The sequence below is a fragment of the Centrocercus urophasianus genome, unplaced genomic scaffold (genome assembly GCF_019232065.1).
Source record: "Centrocercus urophasianus isolate 14NV4802_14NV808 unplaced genomic scaffold, USGS_Curo_1.0 seq_31, whole genome shotgun sequence".
NCBI lineage: Eukaryota > Metazoa > Chordata > Aves > Galliformes > Phasianidae > Centrocercus > Centrocercus urophasianus.
The window spans coordinates 5,872,861-5,896,354 of NW_024884878.1; the positions used below are offsets into that span (position 1 = coordinate 5,872,861).

The window sequence follows — 23,494 nt, forward strand, 5'->3', positions numbered from 1 at the left end:
AGTTTTCTTCTTCTGGGTTTTTTACACTGAAATCTACCTTCTCAAAAATTTGGCTCCTGCAGCACATTATTCATTACTTTTTGCTTTGCTTTTGGTGTTTGAAATACGGATTCTCCTGCTTGTAATGGTAGGAAGCAAAGTAAATAAAATGTGGACATTTTAAGATCTCACAAAATGGAGTACACAACAGAGAGATATTCTCTCTGGTTTGTTAAGTTGAAGTCATAATGACAGTAAAATCCTGATATCAGGAGGTGTTTCTTTTTGTAGGAATTGATGAAGATGGAAAGTTCTAACATGGTAGTGCAGTTCCGCTTGCATTTTAAGTGATTTCCAGCACCAGCTAGTTTGTATGCACCCTGCACAACCTGCTTGATGAAGGTGGGACATTTCTGGTAGAGGAAGCTTCTTTTTCTGAGTTTACTTCTCAAGGCCTTGTAGACTTGTACTTGCAGAGCAATTCAGAAAAGTTTTTAAAGCACAGTGCAGATGAAGTGATAGCAGGTTTGCTCAATTACTGAAGCGTTTCTTATAGCAATATAAAACCTCTCATCTGCTTTCCTTATGCATTTGAAAAGAAACAGTAGCAAAGCTTTTTTTTTTTTTAAGTAAGAAAGTGTATAAATAAAAGTAGGGACAAAATGGTGAGGTTGAGGTTTTATTTCTTTCATTAGGGATCTAACTATCCGCAGCTGAGATGGGGCAGATAATACTTGCTTGGGCTTTACCTTTATTTTGATGAAGGGTTAGGGTTAGGATTAGGATTGCTCTTGTTTTTAAGATATGTGAGCCTCATCATTTCCAAACTGCAATTTTAATCCATCTTCAGTCCTTCAGAAAAAAAAAACTCTTTAAGTCAGACACTGGGCTTTTTAAACCTTTGCGGAAATGTGAGAATGTTAACATCTTACCAAGGACTTTGCTTGCACAACTGTAAAAATAGAGCTTTTATTGATCAGTTTGCTACAAGCTTTCTCAGTGAAAAAAATAACGTGCAGCTACTGATGTTTTATAGCCAAATTCAGAGATTTTATAAGATCATGGAAGTGAATAGGAGTATTACCAGTAATGTTAATGAAGTTTGGATCAAGTCCTTCTAAGGACTGAATGCCTCATTTTCTCTTCTCCAGGCCTTGTGTACCAATTTATATACATTTGGCTTTACAGAAGTTAAATGGTTAAGTAACACAATAGCTAGCATAGACAGTGGTGTTTCATTGGTAAAGAATTTGTATAATTCAACACCATGTAGCTTGTTTCCTTTGCATTTCAAACTGAACTGTAGCAGGGAAACAAAACTGTAAAAATAACAAAAACCCACAAACTGTAAATTTTTCTCTGTACGCCAGCATAGTTTCTTGTGGGGTAAAGCTGAAGACCCTCCACAGACCAGAAAAAAACAGGTGTAATTTTTAAGTTTGCACGCAGTATTAAAAATCTATCATCCTGTCCCAGTATTTGTTGTCTGAGGCTTTAGAAAAAAAGTTTCAGTGCCAGAATAGACTTTCTTTTGTTTAAGTACAGACCTGTTTCTGAAATAGACGTGAGAGAAAATTGGGAAGTGACACACCATTTACCCTTCTTTTCTCTTCTCTTGGAAATGGCTTTTCCAGGTCACCTTGGAATGTCAGACAAATAAAGCCTCTGGCCAAAGTTCATATGTGCAATTAGAGGAGAAAAAGCTGCCATCTGGAGGCTTGAGAAGAGCAGAAGCCATGCTCCGAATAGAAATAGACACTGACATAGAAAGGAAGTCCAGCTTTCTGTGCTGACCTGACTTAGGCTGCTTCTGAGGTACCCAAGCTGTCCTCTGGCCCCAGTATAGAAGTTGCAGGTGGCCATTATAACAAGGGCTGCAAGTGTAAATACTGTACAGGTAGTTTCAGCCTTTTGTGAAATGATTGTGAAAGCCTTCACCTTAAGCCTGCACATGGCCCTCGGTCCATAGGCATGATAAAAAGCAGGCTGTCTTATCTCCAGTATGACTTTACACAGCTGGAATTTTTATGATCAAAAACATCCTTTTCCAGCTGTGCAGTCCTAGGTTAAATGATGGTTCACAAACTTTGTGTTGACTAACCTTGCCTGAAAAATTCATCAGCCTCCCCATTTTGACACAGTTTAGGCACATACAATTCTAGCATAGGCCTTCAATAAGCCTTTAGTTGATCTTGTAGATTTGAGAATCCCCTTTAAGCAGAGTTGGGACTTGCACCATGCCAGGCACTTATTGAAATAATAAAAAGATTTTTATTGCCACATTATTCTGTTACCCATAGAGATTGCATGCTGTCATCTTGCCTTAAACACCTTTTCAGAATCACATGGCCAAGATGTTTTCATAGACACAAATGCATGCACACATATTGCTGAGCTTGTGCCAGTCTTGCAGGTGGAAAGCAGCTACTTCAGTGTTCTGTGAGCCTTTAAGTAGCTTGTATCTCAGAGAAGAAAAAATGAAAATTCCTGAAAGAGCACAGAAAGGATAAAGGAAGGTGGCAGTACACAGAAAAGATTGTTCACTGCTGAAATGAGGAGAGGGATTAAGAGACTTAGAATTTGATTACCTATTTTGTCCCTAGTGTCTCCCAGCTTTAAGTACTTAAAACATTCCCAGGGCTTAGTTTGTGCTATAGTTAACACATAAGCTTTAGCCCCTGTTTTTTATGCCTGTGAATTTGTGACAAGGTGTTGGAATTCCTAATGTCATCAGGTTGCTCTCAAAGCCTTATCAAAGCTGATTGACTTAACCGGACTGGAGCATAGCTCATAATGTGACGAAATCAGTCACTGTGTCTCTGCATCTGAAATTGGATGAATTGTACACAGTTCATTCATCACTCAGTCAAAAGGTGATACAGCCATTTCTACTACTACCTTTTCTCTGACTAGCATCCCTGTAAGAGATGAAATGCAGTAGCAAGGAGGGACAGGATGGCTTTCCTCTTACCTCTTCTGTAATCTGTCTTCTGGAACTATGCTTTGGACTTCTTCCCATTTTGCCCATTCAATGTTTCTTCAGCCGTTGCAGCCCAGAAGTACATCACACTCCAACAAAGGCAGTGAGCAGCAAGGAGAGCGTGCTGCAAAGAAGACCATGATGAAAAGGGAGTTAAAACCCATTCAGCATGGAGCGGGATTAGGGCAAGGTAGGCTGCAGGCACACTGTAGGATTAATCTGTCAGATACTCAGCAGTCAGGATGGGTGGGAACAGTTTAATCATCTGTACTGTAAGCAGCCTTGTTTTCTTCTGTCACCCTTAAATCTACTGCAGGTGGCCCAACTTCCCAGAATCGATGCAGGCTGTATGGAATGGTGTGGTGGGTTCTTTTGGAAAGGAGAAAGCATTAACACACATCAGTTTCATCAAACAGGAAATTGATTTCTTCTGGCTTTGTTGGTGTTTTGCTGAAAACAGAGATCAAGACTCTGAAAAAATGAGAGCCTCTTCAGGCCAAAACCCTAGGGGTTCATTTGCTACCATGCAAAACAAAGCCAGACCAGCGACTCATATGTCCAGTGCAGATGTTTTAGCTGCTCTCACATCTGAAGGTAGTGTAAGCAGTTCATTTTTATCTATCCAATCTGCTTCTTTTTTTTTTTCTTTTTTTTTTTTTTTTCAAATTAGAAAGTGTTTTCTTTTCCTCTGTTATTCTCATCCACAAGAATGAGAAGAATTAATGGATCTTTTAATGGTGGGAATCTGAGGAAGATTAATTTTACAGAAGTTGGTATGATGTAGCTAGCTATATGATCTAATTGTAGTCTTGTGGTTACAATGTGAAACTGATGGGTTTGGAAGAGAAAACGACATCATTAAGTACTGCACTGTGGTCTTACATTATGAATGGCAAAATTTCCATCTGTGTAGGTGTGTGCAGCTGTATTGATTTTATGCAAAGCTGAACGCTTTTGTGACAGCTGAGAACTGGCTCTTTCTCCTGGCAAAGAGGCTAATCTGCTAGTTTTATTGCTTTATTTTTTCTTTTTCTTTTGTGACAGCAAAAGAAACATTCTGAGGAAAGCTAAAAAAAAAAAAAAGTGAATCTGAAGCTCATAAAGTTCAAGCAAAGGGTGTTCCCTCATAAATGCCATAGTAAACACCCATGCAAAGCTTCCATCTTCTTGTGGTGTGTGGTTTGTTTCTCAATAATACAAGAATTTTTCCTACATTGTGGCTGTTAATTCTGCATGTTCTTTTTTTCAAAAGAATTGCTGCTGTTCGCTGGCTAGTGGTGAACAGAATAGTGCATAGCACAACACTCCTGTTCATGAATTCAGACTTCCCTTCAGCTCTGTTTTGTATGGTTTTATGACAAAAGAGTGCATGTTCTGACTCCCCTGGGAATATTCTTGTCTGGAAATTCGCACAGCCGGTATTAAAAGCTGTATCTGAAGAGGGACAGGAGACATCATTATGGAAGATAAAGACACCTAGATCTACATGGGCTAAGGACACTCTAAAGTTGCATTAATTTAAAGGAATTTATTTATATTCTGAGTTTGTGTAAAAATCCTGGGAGCTTTGGAGGAGAGTGTTGGCTTCTTCCTATGTTTTCTGTACCTGTCCCACATTTCACACTTTGCCCATCTGCTGACTGTGAAACATCCTCTGAAGCATGCCTGGGAAAATCTGCTGCAACAACTTCAACATTGTAGAAGACAAGCCCAGAGCAGGTTACTTACTAGGGGATCTCTAGTTCCTTTATATGCAGCAGACAACTAGTTCAAGTCTTCTGCATCTTTTTGGCCTCTGAGTTACAGAGGTGTCTTAGTCCTCTAGTCAGGATAGGGAAGAAGGATTTGCTACAGAACTTTACTTTCTGAGTAACTCAGTTCACAGAACTAGGAGGAGAGTGGGAGGCTGGATACCCTTATTCTGAGAAGTCTTGATGTCAGGGTAGAACCTAAGGAAAATTTGATAAACATCATGGTTTTTCATTAGAATTGCTACATTAAGTTGAGTGGGTGTTTCTTTTGGACCTTCATTAATACCTCATGGAGTCATTGACTTATACACCTAAAAATGCTCTTGCCCTCTCGTCCTATTTCTGTTGTCAGTTTGGTAAAGAATATTGCCTTCTGAAATGCAAATATTTGATTTCCTTGTCAGAATCTAAGCTGTAGCTCAGTGTACTTAGTAACAAAGTGTGCAATCGCTTGCCATCCCTTTCTCTTTAGCTTTCATGTTGTTGTGAGTTGCGGAGGAATTAGATGTACAATTTTATTCTCTATTACTGCTGAATAGAAATTCAAGATACACAGCCTTGCAAAATGCAACACCATTTTAAAAACAAAGTGCTTCTGTGAGTATCCATACTTCTCCTAGTGGGCCAAAGACACTTGACAGAGGTCCCTCTTGGAAGTGCAGTTTCAAGGGTGTGGTGGCTATGTCATAGCGCAGGAGTACACGAGGGCAAGGACACCTGCTAATCATTAGTGTCTGGATTTCAGCAATATGAGTAGCCATGTTCCCGTTCACATAAGGTTCTTGAAGCAGTAGCCCTTCTTGAGCCCACAGTTCAAATCCTGAAGAACAGAAGTAATGTGACCACAAGAAATCTGACTGGGAGAGGGCATACCAGCCTGAGACTGTGATGTACGTTGTGTAGCTGAGGGTTACCTTGATTTCTGTCTATTCCAGTACATGACAATGATGTTGTTTTCCTTTCTTATCCACAGTAATAGTAGTCTAAGCCTAGGTACTATTAGCGTTTGCCTAGAAGCATTAGTGGGTACTCTGTGGCCCCAAGAACAGTTCGTATGGTCCTCAGTTCTAACTTAGGTCTTGTGCTCATCTGAACTTCCAGATTGGCTTCTGTTTTCACTGACCCAATTACTCTTCACCAGCACAAGCAGTATCTCAGCAGGAACCTGGACTGTTTGCTTTCAGGGCAAGAATGCAGTCAGCACCCTGAGAATGTGAAGGACCTCTTCCTGTCTTCTTGTTTTGCCCCTTACTACCTGTCCTTCAAGATGCACAAGATGGATGGCAGCAGTTGTGTCTGGTTTTGCCCCTGAGACTGAAACGCAGCCTAGTGGTAAAGATAGTGAATCCACAGTCTGTGATTGTGGGGCTTCACAATGCTGACTGTAAGGTCTTATTCACCCCCACTGATGTTAGCAATTGATTTATCTCTGTTACTTTTAGGGTCACATTAGGGAGGATTCCTACGTTGAAATAATAATTGCAGTGGCTCATGCATTCCTCAGCCTAAGAGGTAGTTTGTCATCTGTTGCTTGCATCCATCAACTGTTTACATTCTGCAGAAGTGCAAGAAGTTAAAGCTCAGAACAGTGAGCTCAACTCAAAAAACAATGGGATATTTGTAGACAGTATAAATTATTTTGCGAACTTATCTAGTTAGAATAAAGTGCTGTTCAGAATTAGATTTCCTATTTTGCTATCGGTTGTTTAATAGTTCTAACTCTTATTAGTTCCATGAAGCAGCAGTTTATCATTGTTACCTATTTTCTTTGCTTCAGATTGCACTTATGAACATTTTCATTCTCATTCTTCATCCCTGCAGGTGTAGATAGTCTTACTTGTGGCTGAATAAAGCTCAATAAAGCCTTATTCAGTACATTTAGAATGGGAAATGGGACCAGGAGTGTGGTCCACTAGAAGTGCAGACCAGATCATTTTATTCTTAAAACATTTAAGTGACCTTACAGTCCTTTAGAAAGTGAGCAACTGTTTCTGCATCTTTAAGGTACTAAAGACACCCTTGAAAATGAGAAGAAACTGAAGAAATACACCATAGAGCTTGATTTCACTTTCAGGTACAGAGAGACTGAGTATCAGACAATTCCTGAAAGAATCTGACTGCTCCCAGCTCCTTTTCTGGCAGCAACAGCAGGCTGTCAGGCTCTTTTAAACGACTCAGTTTCAGCAGAGCCTCCAGGTGTTACAGGTTGCTACTTAGGTATATTTGGTCAGCACCGATAGCATGGAAGGATCTTCTGAAAACATAAAGTTTCTTACCCAGAGATTCCTTTTCCTTGAGAAAACTTATCTATACTGGAGAGGGTTAAGACTTTCCATAGTGGCTAAGAAACAGAGACCAGGCTACTGCTGTCTAGGGTCAGAGATGCAATGGTGCTATTCAGGAACGTTTGCATGGAGCAAAGCTTTGTGAGATGGAGTACTGTGCAATACAGAGCAGTAAGTTTTTTGTTTTCTTTTGTTTTTAAATAGCTTTTGCGGTGTTAAAGCATACTTGGTTGTCAGGGCACAGGACTAAGTACTTAAAACACATTTCTTGGGTTCAAATCTGAGCTAACCCTTTTGCATGCAGCTGACTGCTTCAGCAAAAGTCCTTAAGGAAGAACTTTGTTTCTGTCTTACAAAGAAATAAGAAGGGAAAGGGACATGGAAAGCTGGGGGAAACAGAATGAGAAGCCATCTCTTCTCTGAATGCTTTCTGAATACTTTCTGAGCTTGCAGCAGCTAGTACTGACCAGATTGATCTGGTTGTTCTCCTAGTGCTTTCACATTCCACAAACAAAACTCTTATTTTGATCTGCATAGTTCGGATCATTCTAAAAGAATTCAGGGGATCCTGTCAGTTTTCCTAAGAATTTTGAGTGAGGAATGGACAATGGGATTTATGGTATTTTTCACAGTAAACCATGGGTGTCTGTAATGATTCCAAGAATTTAGTAGAAACTCTGACATCAAGATTATAGCAGTTTGCTGAACTCTACTCAGGGATAGCTGGGGTAGTTTCACAATATGTGAAAAAATCATTGGCAAAAACACCACTTTTTATTGTCTGATTATTGGCCTGAGCCATTGCATGCGCTTCAGCTCTTTTAAGTTAACCAAAAACTGTCTGACTCTCACCCCAGGCTGCTAAGTAAATAAACATGGAATTAGTGACATGTGTTCTCCATCTGCACGGTCATGTGCTGTATCTTCAGTGCTTAGAGATGTTGCTTAATAGTATAATCATTGCTGTTGAAAACTATGTTTAAATGATAAAAATAAAGGGATGTGGAAAGCAAGCCAAATTTGGCACCTCATGCCATAGTGACAGTTTATTGAAGGTCTGGTCGAAATGGCTTAACTTTCCTGTTTATAATAGCTTTCACTTGATGCATTCCCCCTCTGTGATTCAGCAACTGGAGCTGTGCCAATCCACAGAGAAAGGAGGAAGAAATAGGTATGTATTTTTTCATTCGTAATCTTATGCAGCAGCAACCACTGGAGGCGGGTGCTGGGGGCAGCAGCAGATGTAGAACATTTCAGATTGAACTAGTAAAAAAATTCAGGACTTTGCCAGACCCTGTTAATGTTTTGCCAGATTAAATCCACAGTTTCTGACAGAAGGAGAAGTTGTCTCCAACTCCTCCAGGACCCCTCATGCAGGTTGCTGCTCTTAAGAAAGCCAGTTTGTACATCCAGTTTGAACAGAGAATTATTTTTCAGTTACACTCTTAAGTCCCAAGATTATGTAAACATGAATCTATCAGTTTCTGAATGGATGAACATGGTGGAGAATGGATCTTTTAACCACCAAAGATGTTCTCTTTTACAGAAACATACCAGTACTGCGAAACCTGGGTAAATTAACAGAGGAGTTAGTTTTCTCCCCACATCTGATTTGAATCCCACTTTGCAAATGTTTCTTGGCTGCCTTTTTTTTTCTTTCCTGGACCCAAACCCTCTCTGTCAACGAAAGCGAAAAGGAAAGTTGTTGGATACGTTTCACAATGGTTATATCCAAGCCTAGGGAAGACTGAACTTCTTCTGCTTTCAGACCAGATACTACTATTTCTGAATCAGTTCTTTTGTCATTTCTGGGTAGCACAAACTAAATGAAATGTTTGTTTGTTTCCTTTAATGGAATTTAGTTTATTTCAGCCTGTTTGTATTTTTCTACAGATCTGTAAAAGCAAAAGTGTGTCTTCATAGCACGTACATTAAAATAGTTAAAAAGTGCACCAAGGGTAGGATGGTGATATTCCTTTTCAGCGTTTATTCATTTAAATAGTAGGAAGGTATGCAGAGATCCAGGGCACTTGGAACATGAGTATTTACAGTAGCATGTACTCACACATCAGCAGTGATAAAGGTTACTGAGGAATGTACGTCTGTGATTATGTAAAAACTGTGTCCAGAGAAGCCTGCTGTATAATAGTTTTGTTCAGAGCAAAGCATTTGCAGAATATTTGTATCTGTCCTTTTAAGTCTGTTTGTGTGCAGAGTTTTGGACGCAGAGACTTCATTTGCACACGATTAATTTCATAAATAATGTTCATTTACATGATAAAGTTTACGCAATCAAATATAACTTCTCTGAACTTCTACTACTTCTGGGATTGACAATTTTAATAAGGTGTATGTTAGAAATATGTGAGGGCATGAGGATGTAAATCCTTGTCCAAAAGTCAATCTTCTAAAATCCTCTAAAAGTCAAAAGCGCTGGCATGGTCTGGTACTCACACTTAGTAGTCATATTCATATTTGCTTTTTGTGTGTCTTCCAAAAGCATCAATGCGACTGTGTAAGCACTGTTGAAATGCCACTAAGATCTCAACCAAAAGAGCTTAATTTTATTGCACAAATGTCATTTCTGTGTGTAGTTAACCAGCAAAGCTCTGTGTTTCACCACTAGCTCTATGTTATCTTTGTGATCGTAAGCTCACGGTTTTGTTTCAGTAGATGATAGTGTTCTGGCTCTTCACTAAATGCTGTCTTCCGTGACTGCTAAATCAAAACTGCCTCAGTTCAGATAGGGTTACATGCTGGTGACTGCTACACACTCAGGCCCCAAGGCTACCCAGGGATGCTCAGCAAGGTTGTGGCCCATGGCCAGACCTCCCTGTGGAAGATCCTTGCAAGCATCTTAGCTTCTACGAAGTATGATACAGCTTTCGAGCTCTTATTCTTCAACAGGGAGATTGTTCCTCCACACCATTTATGCTTAGGATACTGAGATGTTATGCTCACTTAAAGGACAGCATTTTTCAGGTAATTTTCCTGTTCTCTTGTCCTGTGGGAGTGCAATCAGGGTTCTCACTGTGTGCAGGTTACTTCTGCCGAGATCTGGAGCTAGGGCATCCCAAAGTTTTGTTCTCAGTTCTGAAACCTACTTGGAAGTGCGTTATTGAATTTTTGATGTCTTTAAACTCAATGAAAAGGTTTGTGTCAGTTTGTCCTTTCCCTGTTTATGATATGTAAAAGTAGCTGGACTTACGAGTTGATTTAGCCCACTCCCTCAGTTAAAGGAAATTTGTAAGTCTAATAGAAAAGTAGCAAAATACATCAAATAATAACAGAGAAGACATCTAGCTTTTTAAAGTGCTGATCACATGGCTGTGAGAAAGGATACTAAGGAACACAAAGAACAGATGGATGAACAGGTTCAGCGCTGTCTAAAATTAATGCAGAGCATATGCCAGAAGGTATTAAGGAGTTGGAGAACATGCTGGGACTTACTAGAAATCCTTTTCTGATCTATACACTTAAAGGTAAGCACAAGGTTTTTCTTTTGCAGTCATACATGTCAAGTGTTTAACTAAAGCCACTTCCTCACATATTTATTGTAATCCTAGCATGCTCCTGGCTCATGTTTTTTATGATACCATACATGTTGCATACTACAGAAAAGAGGATTAGAGTATCTGCCAAAGATTTGATTTTTTTTCTTGTCAGCTTTCCAAATGCATTTCATGGGCACAAAGTACCTGTTCTGACATATCTGCCATATACTGCCATATAAGAGATTTAAAAACAAAAATAAAAACCCTTCCCACATAATTTAAATGTGACAACAAAAGCTACTAGTCTTTGATAAGCAAGCTTAATGATCTTCATGTGTAGGTCCTGGGAGCTATATTTCAGCGTACAATGTAGTCTGTTTTTCTGCATGTGGGTACAGTGAGGTGGGGCCACAATTGCTCTGCTGCAGCAGCAAGTGGGAAAGCATCAGAAAGCCTTACCAAGCTGAGTGGTGCAGTTGATTTGGCAGAAGGTAGGGATGCTATCCAGAGAGACCTTGATAAACTTGAAAGGTGGGCCCTTATGAAGCTAATGAGGTTCAGCAAAGTAGAGTGCAAGGTTTTGCACTTGGTTTGAGGTAATCCCAGATACGTGTAACTGGAAGAAGAACTCTTTTAGAGTAGCCCTGCCAATAAGGACTTAGGGGCTCTGGTTGGTGAAGATCTGAACATGAACCAGTTTGCAGCCCGCAAGGCCACTGGTATCCTGGGCTGCATCAAAATGGGTGACCAGCAGGGTGATGGTGGTGATTGATCCCCTCTCTTCTGCCCTCCTGAGGTCCAGCTGGAGGACTGTATTCAGGTCTGTGGCTGCTGACACAAGAAAGATGTGAAGCTTTTGGAGGGGGTCTAGAAGAGGGCCAGGAAGATGATCAAAGGGCTAGGTCACCTCTCTTGTGTAGACAGGCTGATGAAGTTGGGCTTGCTTCATTCGGAGAAGGCTGTGGGGATTCCTCGTTGTGGCCTTCCGGTATTTAAAAGATTATGAACAGGAGGGAAGTCAACTGTTTAGACAAGTAGATAGTGACAGGACAAGGGGAATTGGTTTTGAACTAAAGGAGGGAAGATTTAGATGTTACTGGGTGGTTTTTCACTGAGAGGATGGTGAGGAATTGGCATAGGCTGCCCAGAGAGACTGTGGAAGCCATGTCCCTAGAGATGCTCAAGGCCAGATTGGATGGAGCCCTGGGCAGCCTGATTTAGTACTTGATCTAGCAGCTGGCAGTCCTGTCTGCAGTAGGGAGGTTGGAACTTGATGATTCCTGAAATCCCCTCCATCTCAAACCGTTTTGCCATTCTGTGAAGTCTGGTGTGAAATGGGAATTTATATTCCCTCCATGAAAGTTGAGTTGCAGCTCAAAGCAGCCATTTCCTGCGCATTTATTTTGCAAGCCATTGCTGTGGGATGTATGTCCTTTCATTCCCATCGCTTCTTCTAGAAGAGGGTGTGCCTGGGCCCTAGGCAAATCTGATTATACTTTGTCATGACAAGAGGTGACGGTATCAGTGTTGAAAGATTCAATGCATGATGATGTACTTTAAATTCTCTATACTAGCTTCCTTGTGAACTTCTGTTTAGTAAAATAACAATGCTGAATAGTGAGGCCCATTCATGGTGCCTGATTTAAACCATGAGGAATGGGAAATACTGCCGCAAGCACTTGTTTCACAGACACGCAAGTCAGGGAGACATCGTTTCTCATTTTTGTACGTATTTTGATATTGCCAAGGCACAAGAATCTTAAATTCAGTAAAGGAATGAGATATAGCCAATGCCTCCAAGCTATAATTCTTCTCCTCCAAACTCATAACATCTCCTGATGTTATGGACTATAATTTACAGTAGTTCTAGGCACATACTGAATATTCTCTACAGCTTCCAGTGAACGAATAAAAAGACCTTGTTTGCCAGGTCAAAGATCCAGATTACCAAAAATCTCCTCTCTGTGTATGTTCAGTAAAAAGGGACTGAGGCAACAGGAGAAGAATCAAATACAAACATCCAGTGATCATTGTTGAGAGATTCTGTGACATATGATTTTATCATTTTTAATAGATGATGGAAAACCAAAACTATTATAGATGTTCATGAAATAATCTGACTCTGGGACGAATTTGCCATTTCATTATGCTGAAGGCATATCCATATAATCAGTAATTGCAGTGGTATAAAACCAATTTAATTAAGTGGAAAACTAGGCTTTTGTCACTTAAGAAGTTTGGAGATTGAGTTAAATCCATTTCTGTATTTGTGATTTGCATCAAAGTATCATTTCATTTCAGCTTTACATGTATGAGGAAAAATGAGAACTACAGACTACAGTTAGCACCGTAGCAGTGTACAGATGGAACTCGGGTTGATGCAAGAGAGAGCAGGATATTGCCTAACTGATTCCTGCCACATCCTCAGGAGATAAACCTTTAATCGTATTCTTCATTAGCATCAGCTGTGGAAAGAACAGCTCATGCTAAAGATTACTGACTAAATGTAGTTAGTGGGAGAAATTAGGAATTGAAAGAAATAGGAAATCCCTCAAATTAATCTTTGAAATAGATGGAGTTCATCTCTCCTCTCTCTCGTACTGGGATAATTCAAGAATAATTCCATTTCAGTGACTTAGATATACTAGCATAATTGGAGAAGAAATTGAGCTTGCCTGCACTGCCAGGATTTTAAAAGATTTACATTTTTAGGCAGAATTATTTGCCTTTAAAATTTGCATTAATTCATTCAGCGGAAGAATACAGATATCCTTCAGTCCCAGATGTAGTCTTCATGCCATTCAATACAGTTCAATGCAGTTTGCTACTGCATTAGTATTTGCAGTTTAAAGACAACAGGGTAATGCATGTTAAGTGATCAGTGAACCTCTGAAACTTCCTTTGTTTTATGTTGTTGTTTTTACAGCGCTAAATTCTTGCTTGAAGATTAAAATATCAAGCTGGTCATCTGTTTGCAGGCAGAGTGGAATTTGTATTAATTTGAAATTCTCTCTTCTGTTGTTTTTATGTGTTTTTTGTTTGGTTGGTTGGTTTTGTTTTTGTTTGTTTGTTTTCAGACTTTCCACATCCATTGTTCGTATTCAGGCAGGTTTTTCATCTGTACTTATGCTGTCCGTGCATATGCATTGACTGAAGTGTTTTTATTCACACCTTGTGTCATGTTTGCTTTCTGCTGATTCACTTCTACATGCAAGTTATTGTTTTTCTTGTTAGATTAGTAAGAAAGTATGTTCCATCGTTAACTGAGAAGCATCGTGCCCTATACTATTCAAAGCAAGGAGGAGTGTGCAAGGTTTTTATTTTTTTTTTCCTTCTCAGTTAGTTGTATACCTCAGGAGACCTTAACTGAGGAGGATAATACAGGAGGCGTGCTGAAGTAAGCATGTATTATTTCACTCTTATTTGCTATTAAAAGATTAATGCACTGTCATTACAATGGACACTAGAATCTGAATGAGTATTGTTGGTGAATGTCCACCATTTTATGAAAGCAGGTTGCTGTTGGTGACAGCTTTAGTATGAGCCATCTTTGTATGCTTGGAAAGTTTAGGACCTCTGCTTACTTGAGTTATCAGACTAATCCCTGCTACAAATTACACTTTCATTCCTGTTAATGAAAAAAAAAACAAAACGAATCCCCTGGGATATCTCAGTGTTCACATTAAACAAAAGGCATTTTCCTACTCGTCATCTTTATTCTTGAGAAACAATGTGATTCCTATATAGATAATATTTAGATCATTTATTGAGAAGATTGTACATGCAAATGTGCACACTTCAGAGTATCTTTTCTCTGTAATGGCTAATACCATTAAAATCATTTCCCCGTTCCTAAAATTCCTGGAATTTTTTGTTATTCTTCAAAGTGCTGGATTTAGAGATTTACTGAGGCTCATCCACACGCTGTTTTGAGACTTTTTCCACAATTACATTGTTTTCAACAGGAAGCAAGCTTTGAAATAAAAGAAAATCGTTTTCACAGATTAGTGCTGGAGAAAATGATCTACGCTGCAGGTAGCTTATATGGGTATAGAAGGCGTATCAGTGAGAGCAGAATGGTGGTCCAAATTTTGCAGAATCTGACACAGCTAGATTCTTTCATGAGACCTGGAAGAGGCAGATGCAGTCCTTCATGGCTGAGACAACATGTTCTTCAGATGAGATTTTCTCTTTCTTGTGAATGCATCATTGTATGTAGACTCGGGCCATGCTCCTGTGCTGTGAGTAAGGAGGGCATGGGTCTTCAGGGCAGCTCAATCAGACAAGTCCAGCAAGTAGCTGAACCTCTGATCTTCCACAGCTAACTGTGAGTGGTTTCAGCTTAAGCTGCAGCCAGACTAACTTTAGTGGCTGTGATGCACAAAATGCATACAGGCCAGGGTGCTTATGCTCAATTCCTAAACCGTTCATTGGCATCATACAATAACTGTAGTACACACACTTGAAAATAGCTCTGTATTATGTGGTGAAAATTTTGAATGTAGCTCAGGTGGAGTTTGCAAGCTGAATATGTCAAGGGTAGATGGGGGTTAGTGAGCAACATAGGAATAGAGGCTTGGAGAAAACTACATAAAAAGTCAAGGCAGGATATATTTCAGCTTTTCAAAAATGCAAGCAATTTAAAGCATTAGGAAATGAGTCAGGGCATTTGAGGGCATTCATCTTTCCCAGTACAGACCTTAATAACCACTTCAACAGTACTATTTACCTCCTGCATCTTCACTGGCAAGAGCTAATTGCAAGTGTAGTTTCAGAATGAACCACTTGCGTCATTCTGAAAGTCAAGCCAGTCTGACTCTAAGTTATAAGCAGATTGCTGGCTTGGGTGCCCATGTGGTAGCATGGATGCCTATTTTCATTCTATAGTTCTCCAAACAAAATTAGGAAAGAGTTGCTACTTCCTCATCTGAGATGACCTGAAATGCAAGGAGAGGACTTTTTCACCAAAGAGGGGAAGGAAACAGTAACTGTCCAAGAGGAATATCTTCAATAGAAAAAGTGGGTAAAATGTATGAAGGAGATTTGTTGTGGTTTTTTTTTCAAAATGCTCTTCCCAGAAGTCCCAAATGAAAATTGGAAAGTTTTCAGCTCTAATTCTAGCTACATACTTCCACCCTATTTCCCTCCTTTGCATTTCATGGTTGTACGTACACCATTTACCATGTAGGTGTGTTTTCATTGTCATTTAAAAATGTATATAACATGCATGTAAGTTGAAGCCAATCTACTCTACCCAACATGACCACTTATCTGGTAATCACTTTGATTGCTTTCTTCTAAATAAAATTGTAAATTTTTCTGAAAAAGAAACAGAAATATTATCTCTGGAAGCCATTCAAAAGACAGTGCTTTTCTTGGAAAGAAATGTTAACTGTTCGTACAGGTTGATTTTTAAAGGCCATAAAATTTAATTGAGGAAAATTGAGTTTGGTTGGCAAGTCTCAGAAGAAGATGCTCAGGTTTCCTTTGTGGTTTTTTTTTTTGAGGGGTGGGGGGGGGGAGGAGTAGGAGTAGTTTTTTTCAGTTGCCAAAAAAATAGGAAGCTGTTTTCTTATCTTACTGCATAAAGTGGAAAACCAGGGGTCATTTATAGTTGGGCTCAGTAACCTGAGAGCCAAGCTGTGCTTTGCCCTGTTCTGGTCTCTGTGCCATGAAGAGCTACATCAGATGGCACAAAGTGTGCTGAGGGCGGGAAATGTGCTGGCTTACTTGCAGTCTGCATGGGAAAGTATGGCCATTAGAAAAAATGCACAGATAATAAAGCTACTATTGTATAATTTATCCAAAATACTTGCTAAGGTTTCATAGAATCTTAGAGTCATCAAGGTTGGGAAAGACCTCTAAAATCATCCTTAGCACCACATTTGCGTGTTTCTTAAACACCTCTGGGGATGGTGACTCAACACTCTCAGCATCTCATTCCAATGCCTCACCACTCTTTCAAGAAGAATTTTTTCCTGTTATCCACCCTGAACTTCCACTGGTGCAACTTGAGGCCATTCCCACTCATCCTATTGCTAGATTCCCAGGAGAAGAGACTGACCAGCACCTCACTACAACCTCCTTTCAGGGAATTCTGGAGGGCAATAAGATCTCCCTGAGCCTCGTCTTCAAAAAACTGAAAAATCTCACTTTCTCCAGCCACTTCCCATATGACTTGTGTTCCAGTCCCATCACCAACTTCATTACCCTTCTCTGGACGTGATCCAGGCTTCAATGTCTTTCTTGTAGTGAGGAGCCCAAAAGTGAGCACAGTTCTCAAGGTATGGCCTTACCAGAGCTGATTTCAGGAGCTGATCACCTCCCTGCTTCTGCTGGCTGCGCTATTTCTCATATAAGCCAGGATGCCATTGGCCTTCTTGGAGCACTGCTGGCTTATATCTGATCAAGTGTCTATCAGCACCCCAGGTCCTTTTCTTCAGTGCAGTCTTCCTGCTACTCTGTTCTAAACCTGTAGTGTTGCCTGAGGTTGTTGTGACTAAAGAAACTGTGGAACCTGGCACTTGGTCTTGTTGAACATCACCCTACTGGCCTCAGCCCAGGTATCCAGCCTGTCCAGATCCCTCTGTAGCACTTTCCTTACTCTCAGACAAGTCAACACTTCCTCCCAGCTCAGTGCCGTTTGTTTGCTTACTGAGGATGCACTCAATACCATCATCCGTATTGTCAATAAAGATATTAAACAGGACAGGCTCCAGTACCAACCCCAGGAGAACACCACTTGTGACTGGTCACCATCTGGTTTTAGCCCCATCTGCTAGCACTCTCTTGGTCCAGCTCTTCAGCCAGTTCTTTACTCAGCGAAGAGCATACCTGTCCAAGCCATGGACTGTCAGCTTCCCCAGGAGAATACTGGGGGAGACAGTGTCAAAGGCTGTGCTTAAGTCTAGGTAGACTACGTCAGCAGCTTTTCCCTCATCTGCTGTGCTGGTCACCCAGTCATAGGAGATGAGATTCATCAAACAGGACCTCTGTCTTTTGTGATCCCATGCTGTATGGGCCTGATCCTCTGGTTGTCCTACAACTGCCGTGTGATCTCACTCAAGACAATCTGTTCCACAACCTTCCCTGGCACCAAGGTCAAGCTGACAGGCCTGTAGTTTCCTAGGTTGTCCTTATGATCATCTTTGTAGGTGGAAATCACATTAGCAAGCCTTGAATCTTCTGGGATTTCTCTGTTTTACGAGGAATGCTGGTAGTTTGTGGAAAGTGGCTTGAAAGTCACCTCCGCCAGCTCCCTTGAATGAATCCCAACTGGCCCAAAGGACTTCTAGATGGCGTAGAAGGTCTCTGACTGTCTCCACCTGAACCATGGGGGGGGCCTTATTCTGCTTCCCATCCCAGATTTCCACATCAAGGGGTAGAATACTCTAAGGATGACTGGTATCCTTTGCATCAGGAGGTATATTTTCCAGCACAAGAAAGTCTGAGTTGAGTTTCAGGTGTCAGACTGATCAGTACTTTATCAGCACTTGGTAATAAGTCTCCCCTGTTCTTTGATCTCCTTTAGGAAATAAACGAGGATGATTATTGTAGATTCCTGAAGAACAGAATTCAAAGCAGAGAGATATATAATGCTATGACTTATCCAACCTTTCTGAAGTTCTTGAATGAGAGGTCACTTTTCCCTGTTTTTTTCCCCTGCCTCTGAAGATACTTAAGAAATCTCTTTAAGATGTGTGCATGCCCATACAGAGAGTTACAGATGTTAAATGGGATGTAAATAACTGCCAAAGCTGCCAGGAGCAGTTAGTTTGATTAATTGCTTCATTGTTCGTGGTTCATGTATTAAAGAAAGCATGGTATGTAGTTTATCTATAAATCGAAATGTGTAAATCAAGGGCAGGGGGTTTTGTGAGCTTCTTTTGCTGTCTTGATGCTAAGGATCTGTGTGCACAAACTTCATATTAGTTCTGAATGAATTTTGCCTGAATTAATTTGGTACAGCTGTAAATCGGTAAGGTCTTCAAAAGGTCAATGAAGGTTTTGTCAGTGAAAATTTGACTTGTTTTCTGGGATCAGGTATCTTTTGAAGGAGGTAATTCATGGACTTCATTGCAGTCCTCAAGCAGATGCTGGAGAGACCTTCAGGGAGTGGGGTTTAGTTCACCCTATAAGAAGATAATGTTCTTGCTGTAAGTGACACTGGTTGTATGAGGAAGAATAGAAGAATGTAAAAAATGTAAAGCGCCAAACTTGAAAAATGATGCTAGCTGTGAAATGCAGTATCCTGAAATGCTTTCCTTGTCTTGTTTTGCTCAACAGCTTGTCCACCAGGAACATACAAGCCTGACAGTTCACCAGGTGGAATAAGCACTTGTATCTCATGCCCTGATGGGAATCATACTTCTCCACCAGGAAGTACCTCCATTGAGGACTGCGCGTGCCAGGAGGGATACCGTGCTGTAGGACAAACTTGTGAAGGTAAATGTTTCTGGCCATAAATTAAATTTAATTAAACAGTGCAGGGCTGGGACAGTTCCATTATTCCTCTTTGCACTAGAAAGACAAGTAAAACTGCATGCAGACTACCAAGATGCAAGTGGAGATGGAAATGAAAAATACTGCTTTCCTTCAGTAGACTTTTACACTCCAACTGGTGTCATAACTCTGTTGTGGTTGTTTAATTATTTAGTTGTTCACTGCCCTGAATTGAAGCCCCCTGAAAATGGTTACTTTGTCCAGAATGTCTGCAACAATTACTTCAATGCTGCCTGTGGGATCCGATGCAAAGCGGGATTTGATCTCGTGGGAAGCAGTATCCGCCTTTGTCAGCCAAATGGCCAGTGGTCTGGATCAGAGGCTACTTGCAGAGGTATGGATGTGTGCTTGCAAAGCCTTTTCCTGCAAGGTTAGTTTATTCTTAACAGTGGGTTACTGTGCTCATTGCATAGCAGGCTGTGCAGATCTGCGTCTATTATCTCTTAGGTGAATGAATGTTCTAAATGCCAAGTTCCACCCAGTCATTGTGGCATCCTCCTTTCTGCTGGATGTGGGTGCATGATTTTCCTTTAACTGGGAAATTGTCTGAAAAGTGAGGGAAAATCTGCCTTGAGAAATTGTCTTGAGACAATTTCCTTTGGAGTGTTGGAAGGGTATATTTTTGCCTTTCTTGTCTCTCCATTGTCCTGAAGACTTCCCATTAAATACGTTAAGAAATCCTATGTTTACATGTGCTGGATCTGCTTGTCTCCATTCACACAGAGTATAAAGGGGAGTGAGATCAAAGCCACAGTTTATAGCTGTCTTGTTAATCCCAGGAGTACTTTACTGCATAAATTAGGAAAGGACATTGAAGGAAAATCCCTTGGCACTGCTTTGAATTTTGACATTAAACATTCCTCAGTTGCTAGCTAAAATCTGTTCTGCTATTGGAAAGCAGTTAATGCAGTTGTGTTTTGCAATTAACTGAGACCCATGAAAAAAAGCCCTACAAAGTATGTATTTAATCCAGAAAAATATGTTAGGAGAAAACACAGAGCAAGCAGAATATGCTTTTGTTGTTGTTTTCACTGACATTATGGAAATATTTCTTGATCCTGGAAAATGCCTAGTTGACAAGATTAGTTTGCATTTAAGACATGAAACCATGACCAGAATAACATGGGCTCAGCTCCCAGTTTTCACCAGGGGCATATTGAAATACCAAAGAAATGTGGGCATTGAAACACTGAGGAGAGAGGAGCACTGCAGTTACACAGCCTGCAGAAGAGATGACTAGATTTAACAGGTGATGGAAAGGAGTTGGGACCACCTTCCCTATAGGCATTGACATTGTTGACTACCTCCTCAGTGCTCATAAATCATGCCAGCTTCATCAGTAATAACCACAGCTTGGTAGTACTTGTTTCCTCTAGAAAGCCTTCCTTGGAAGCAATGAAAGAGAAAGTATCTTCTGCATAAAGCATGTATGATTCAGCTGTTAAATGTCTTTCTTATTCACTGCAGTGCAGTTAGGATAGCGCTTATTAGAAAGCTGTTCAGAAGCTCTAATTGTCACTAGCAAGATGAAAGTCTTAAGATCTTTTTTTATTCTCTTGAGTGCACTTTGTGGTGAGTGCCTCAGAACATGTGTGTGCATGAGGAGTAATACTTTCAAAGCATGAACAGAAACAGTGGTAACAGAAAGATATGTCAGATGTATGAGTGACTATTTTTTTTCTTTTTTTTTCATATCCAGGGTACCTACATTCTGCTGCACTCAGGTGCCCCTATGGCTTTAACAAAAGACATAATTTCACAGTGTATTTAGTAGTGTTGAGGAGTTTGTAGCTATTACCATTTGTGGTAATTTCATTTTAAAGAGTGCCTGTTCATTAGTTTGAGGGAGTATCGTGCTCTAATCAGTCCACATGCACGTCTGCTTGGAGGCACGTCCTGCCTCAGCAGTGTAAACAGTAAACAACTACTGGGAAGAGGAGAGAAAGTTGCCAAGTTGGCTTACTTTCAATTGCATTTGGAGAGGATTTTGTGGTTTGCCTCCTACCAGGCAGCAGCAAGGATGGTTTTCTTGGTAAAATCTGCATTCCAGTGGGACAGAGATGTCATCCACAGTTCTGAAGTTGTAGATCGTCGGAGCTTATCCACCGCCTGCAAGTCAACAGAGACTGTGGAAACAGTCCTAGGAAAACAGTTTAGGGAGCTGCAGCCTTCTTGACTATATTTTTGAGTGATCACAGTTTGCCCTGTGTATGTTTTACTCTCAGTAAAGACTTTTGAAGATACTGACCAGCACCCATTGGCTTTGGCTGAGAGCACTTTTCAATGATATGTGTTTCCTGTAGGATTTGTGAAATCTTAGGGAAGAGAGGCTTGAATTACTGAGGAAAAAGATGCAGTAGGACCCCAGCAGGTATCTGGGTACATTTCAGCTTGCTGTCACCCTGACATCATGTATATGTCATCATCACATAATCTGTTCAGAAGTGGATCCAAATCCAGGCAGGATGTACGCTGAGAGGGCCACAAGGGAACCAAGTGAGAAGTGTCAGATACTGGCTGAAGAGGAGAAGGGCTGGAGGCAGTGCATAAGAACACAGTTTTATTAGAAGAACTTCAGGTGGTGAAACAAAGGAAATAAATTAAAGCATTACCAGCACTACTGATTTTATTATTATTGTCATCATCATCATCATCATCATCATCATCATCATCATCATCATCATCATCATCATACACCTCTTCAGGGATTAATTTGCAGTGCTACAATGTGTTAAGGTGTAGCACCAGGATTCAGTAACAGAATAAGACAATCTGAGGATCATTTGTCATACCCCACTTCCTCCTCTGCACACATACCCTGCACAGTACAGCCTTCTCCTTGGCATGGTGCTGCTTGCAGTGTTTGAGAGCTGTGGCAGAAGAAAGGAGCAGGGCAGCAGCCAGGGCTGCTCTGCTGGGAGCCCCACACTAGGAGAGGTCTGTTTTGTCTCACCAACAGGCTAGGTTGTGCCTTTTTTTCTCTCATGGTCCTGTTGACCATGAGTGCCTTGTCTTTCTTCTTCCTCTCTCTCTCTTACTGTGAAGCATGTCCACTAGTCTGATGTGTGGACTCTGACACTTATTTGTGCCTGCATCAATAAACTGAGCAATGCCTGAACATATTCCCAAGCCCTGGAATGCAGTCATCTGCCATATTAAGCTCTTAGCCTGTTCTGTGACATATCTTCAGTCCATACTAGACTGCCAGTTAGAAATTTCCCAAACTTTCAGACAATGGCTAAGGAATTAGAAACATCTGAAGACCCAAACTTTTCTATACAATTCCATTTGCATGCAGCCATGTCATCTTGAAGACCTTACTGTCACAAGTTACACAGTGCGAAGTGTCCAAAGGCTGGGAACTTTTCTGAGCACAATTGAAATACTAGCCTTATGTCAGAATTCAGGTCAGTGGTGTCTAGCCTCATATGTGCTAAGACTCTCCTTCAAGAAAAGTAAGGCATTAATCCTTTAAAAAACTTAGCCTTCTTCTAGCCCTATTCTGTAAATCTGTTTCAGCTACTGTAGTAAGTGTATCCAGTACTTGTCTAGTCCCATGAAACCTGAATGGGCTAGAGTTGCTCCCTGGATTCTCAGTGCTGCTGAGTGAAGTGATATTTTTTTTCTGTTTGCAGTTCGAACATGTCCCAAGCTTTGGGCTCCTGAGAATGGACACATTAACTGTTCAACAGCTGATATCTCCTATAAGACAGAATGTTTTGTGACCTGCAATGAAGGCTATAAACTAGAAGGAAATGCCAAACTGACGTGCCAGGGAACCTCACAGTGGGATTCAAAGGAGCCCAAGTGTGTGGGTAGGTATCTCATCACAGTCTGTTCATGTCAGAGTGCGTCCTTTCCTAACATGCTGTCATGAGAAACACTATCAATTTTAGTATCTGATGAGGCCTAGATGATAAGAATGAGAAATAGTTTATGAATACTGGTCATAAAGCTGGGGAAGAGCAAAAGGGTTTTTTGATGGAGTAAGTGGGCAAATTAACATTGAAATTCAGCACAGGCAGTCAGTAACTAAAGATGTTGGATCTGATGGTTCATTGTCCCGTAGTACGTTGTAGGAAACACACATCTTGTAAGCTTATAATACAGATTAAATGTGAACAGAGATTTGAGCTACCCTCTTAAAGCTAGCTAACAATGGTCTTCAACCAAAGACTAAAGTATTTTAGCCAGGCATTGCAAGTTCAAAGTAGAGTTGTGTCTGCTGTCACTTTTGCTTAGCTTATGGCTGGAAATAAGTTAAGAGACATTAGGAACCAAAAACCTCTATTGTGAGATCTCACCAACTGTGCAGCAGTAGTTACGTAAACATATATTGCTGTTCACTATGCTTTCTGTTACATACAGAAATAAAGGTTTGTAGGTTTCACAAGAAGCCATTTGAGACTACTGACAGATACCTAACTCATGTAAACTGATCTGGTGTGGAATAAAGTTAGGGTAGAATACATATCACCTGGCACAGTTAAAATAGTGCCTTTC

At 40.5% G+C, this 23,494-nt stretch overlaps 1 protein-coding gene across 1 annotated transcript in view; it reads left to right on the forward strand.

Annotated features, from left to right (window-relative positions):
* The window catches only part of SVEP1 (sushi, von Willebrand factor type A, EGF and pentraxin domain containing 1), a 125,453-nt gene that overhangs the window by 28,506 nt on the left and 73,453 nt on the right, over nucleotides 1–23,494 (forward strand). The window contains exons 4-6 of the mRNA XM_042829491.1: nucleotides 18,776–18,934; nucleotides 19,146–19,325; nucleotides 22,627–22,806. Of these exons, the coding sequence (XP_042685425.1) occupies nucleotides 18,776–18,934; nucleotides 19,146–19,325; nucleotides 22,627–22,806 (519 nt within the window). The remainder of the gene's footprint in view (nucleotides 1–18,775; nucleotides 18,935–19,145; nucleotides 19,326–22,626; nucleotides 22,807–23,494) is intronic.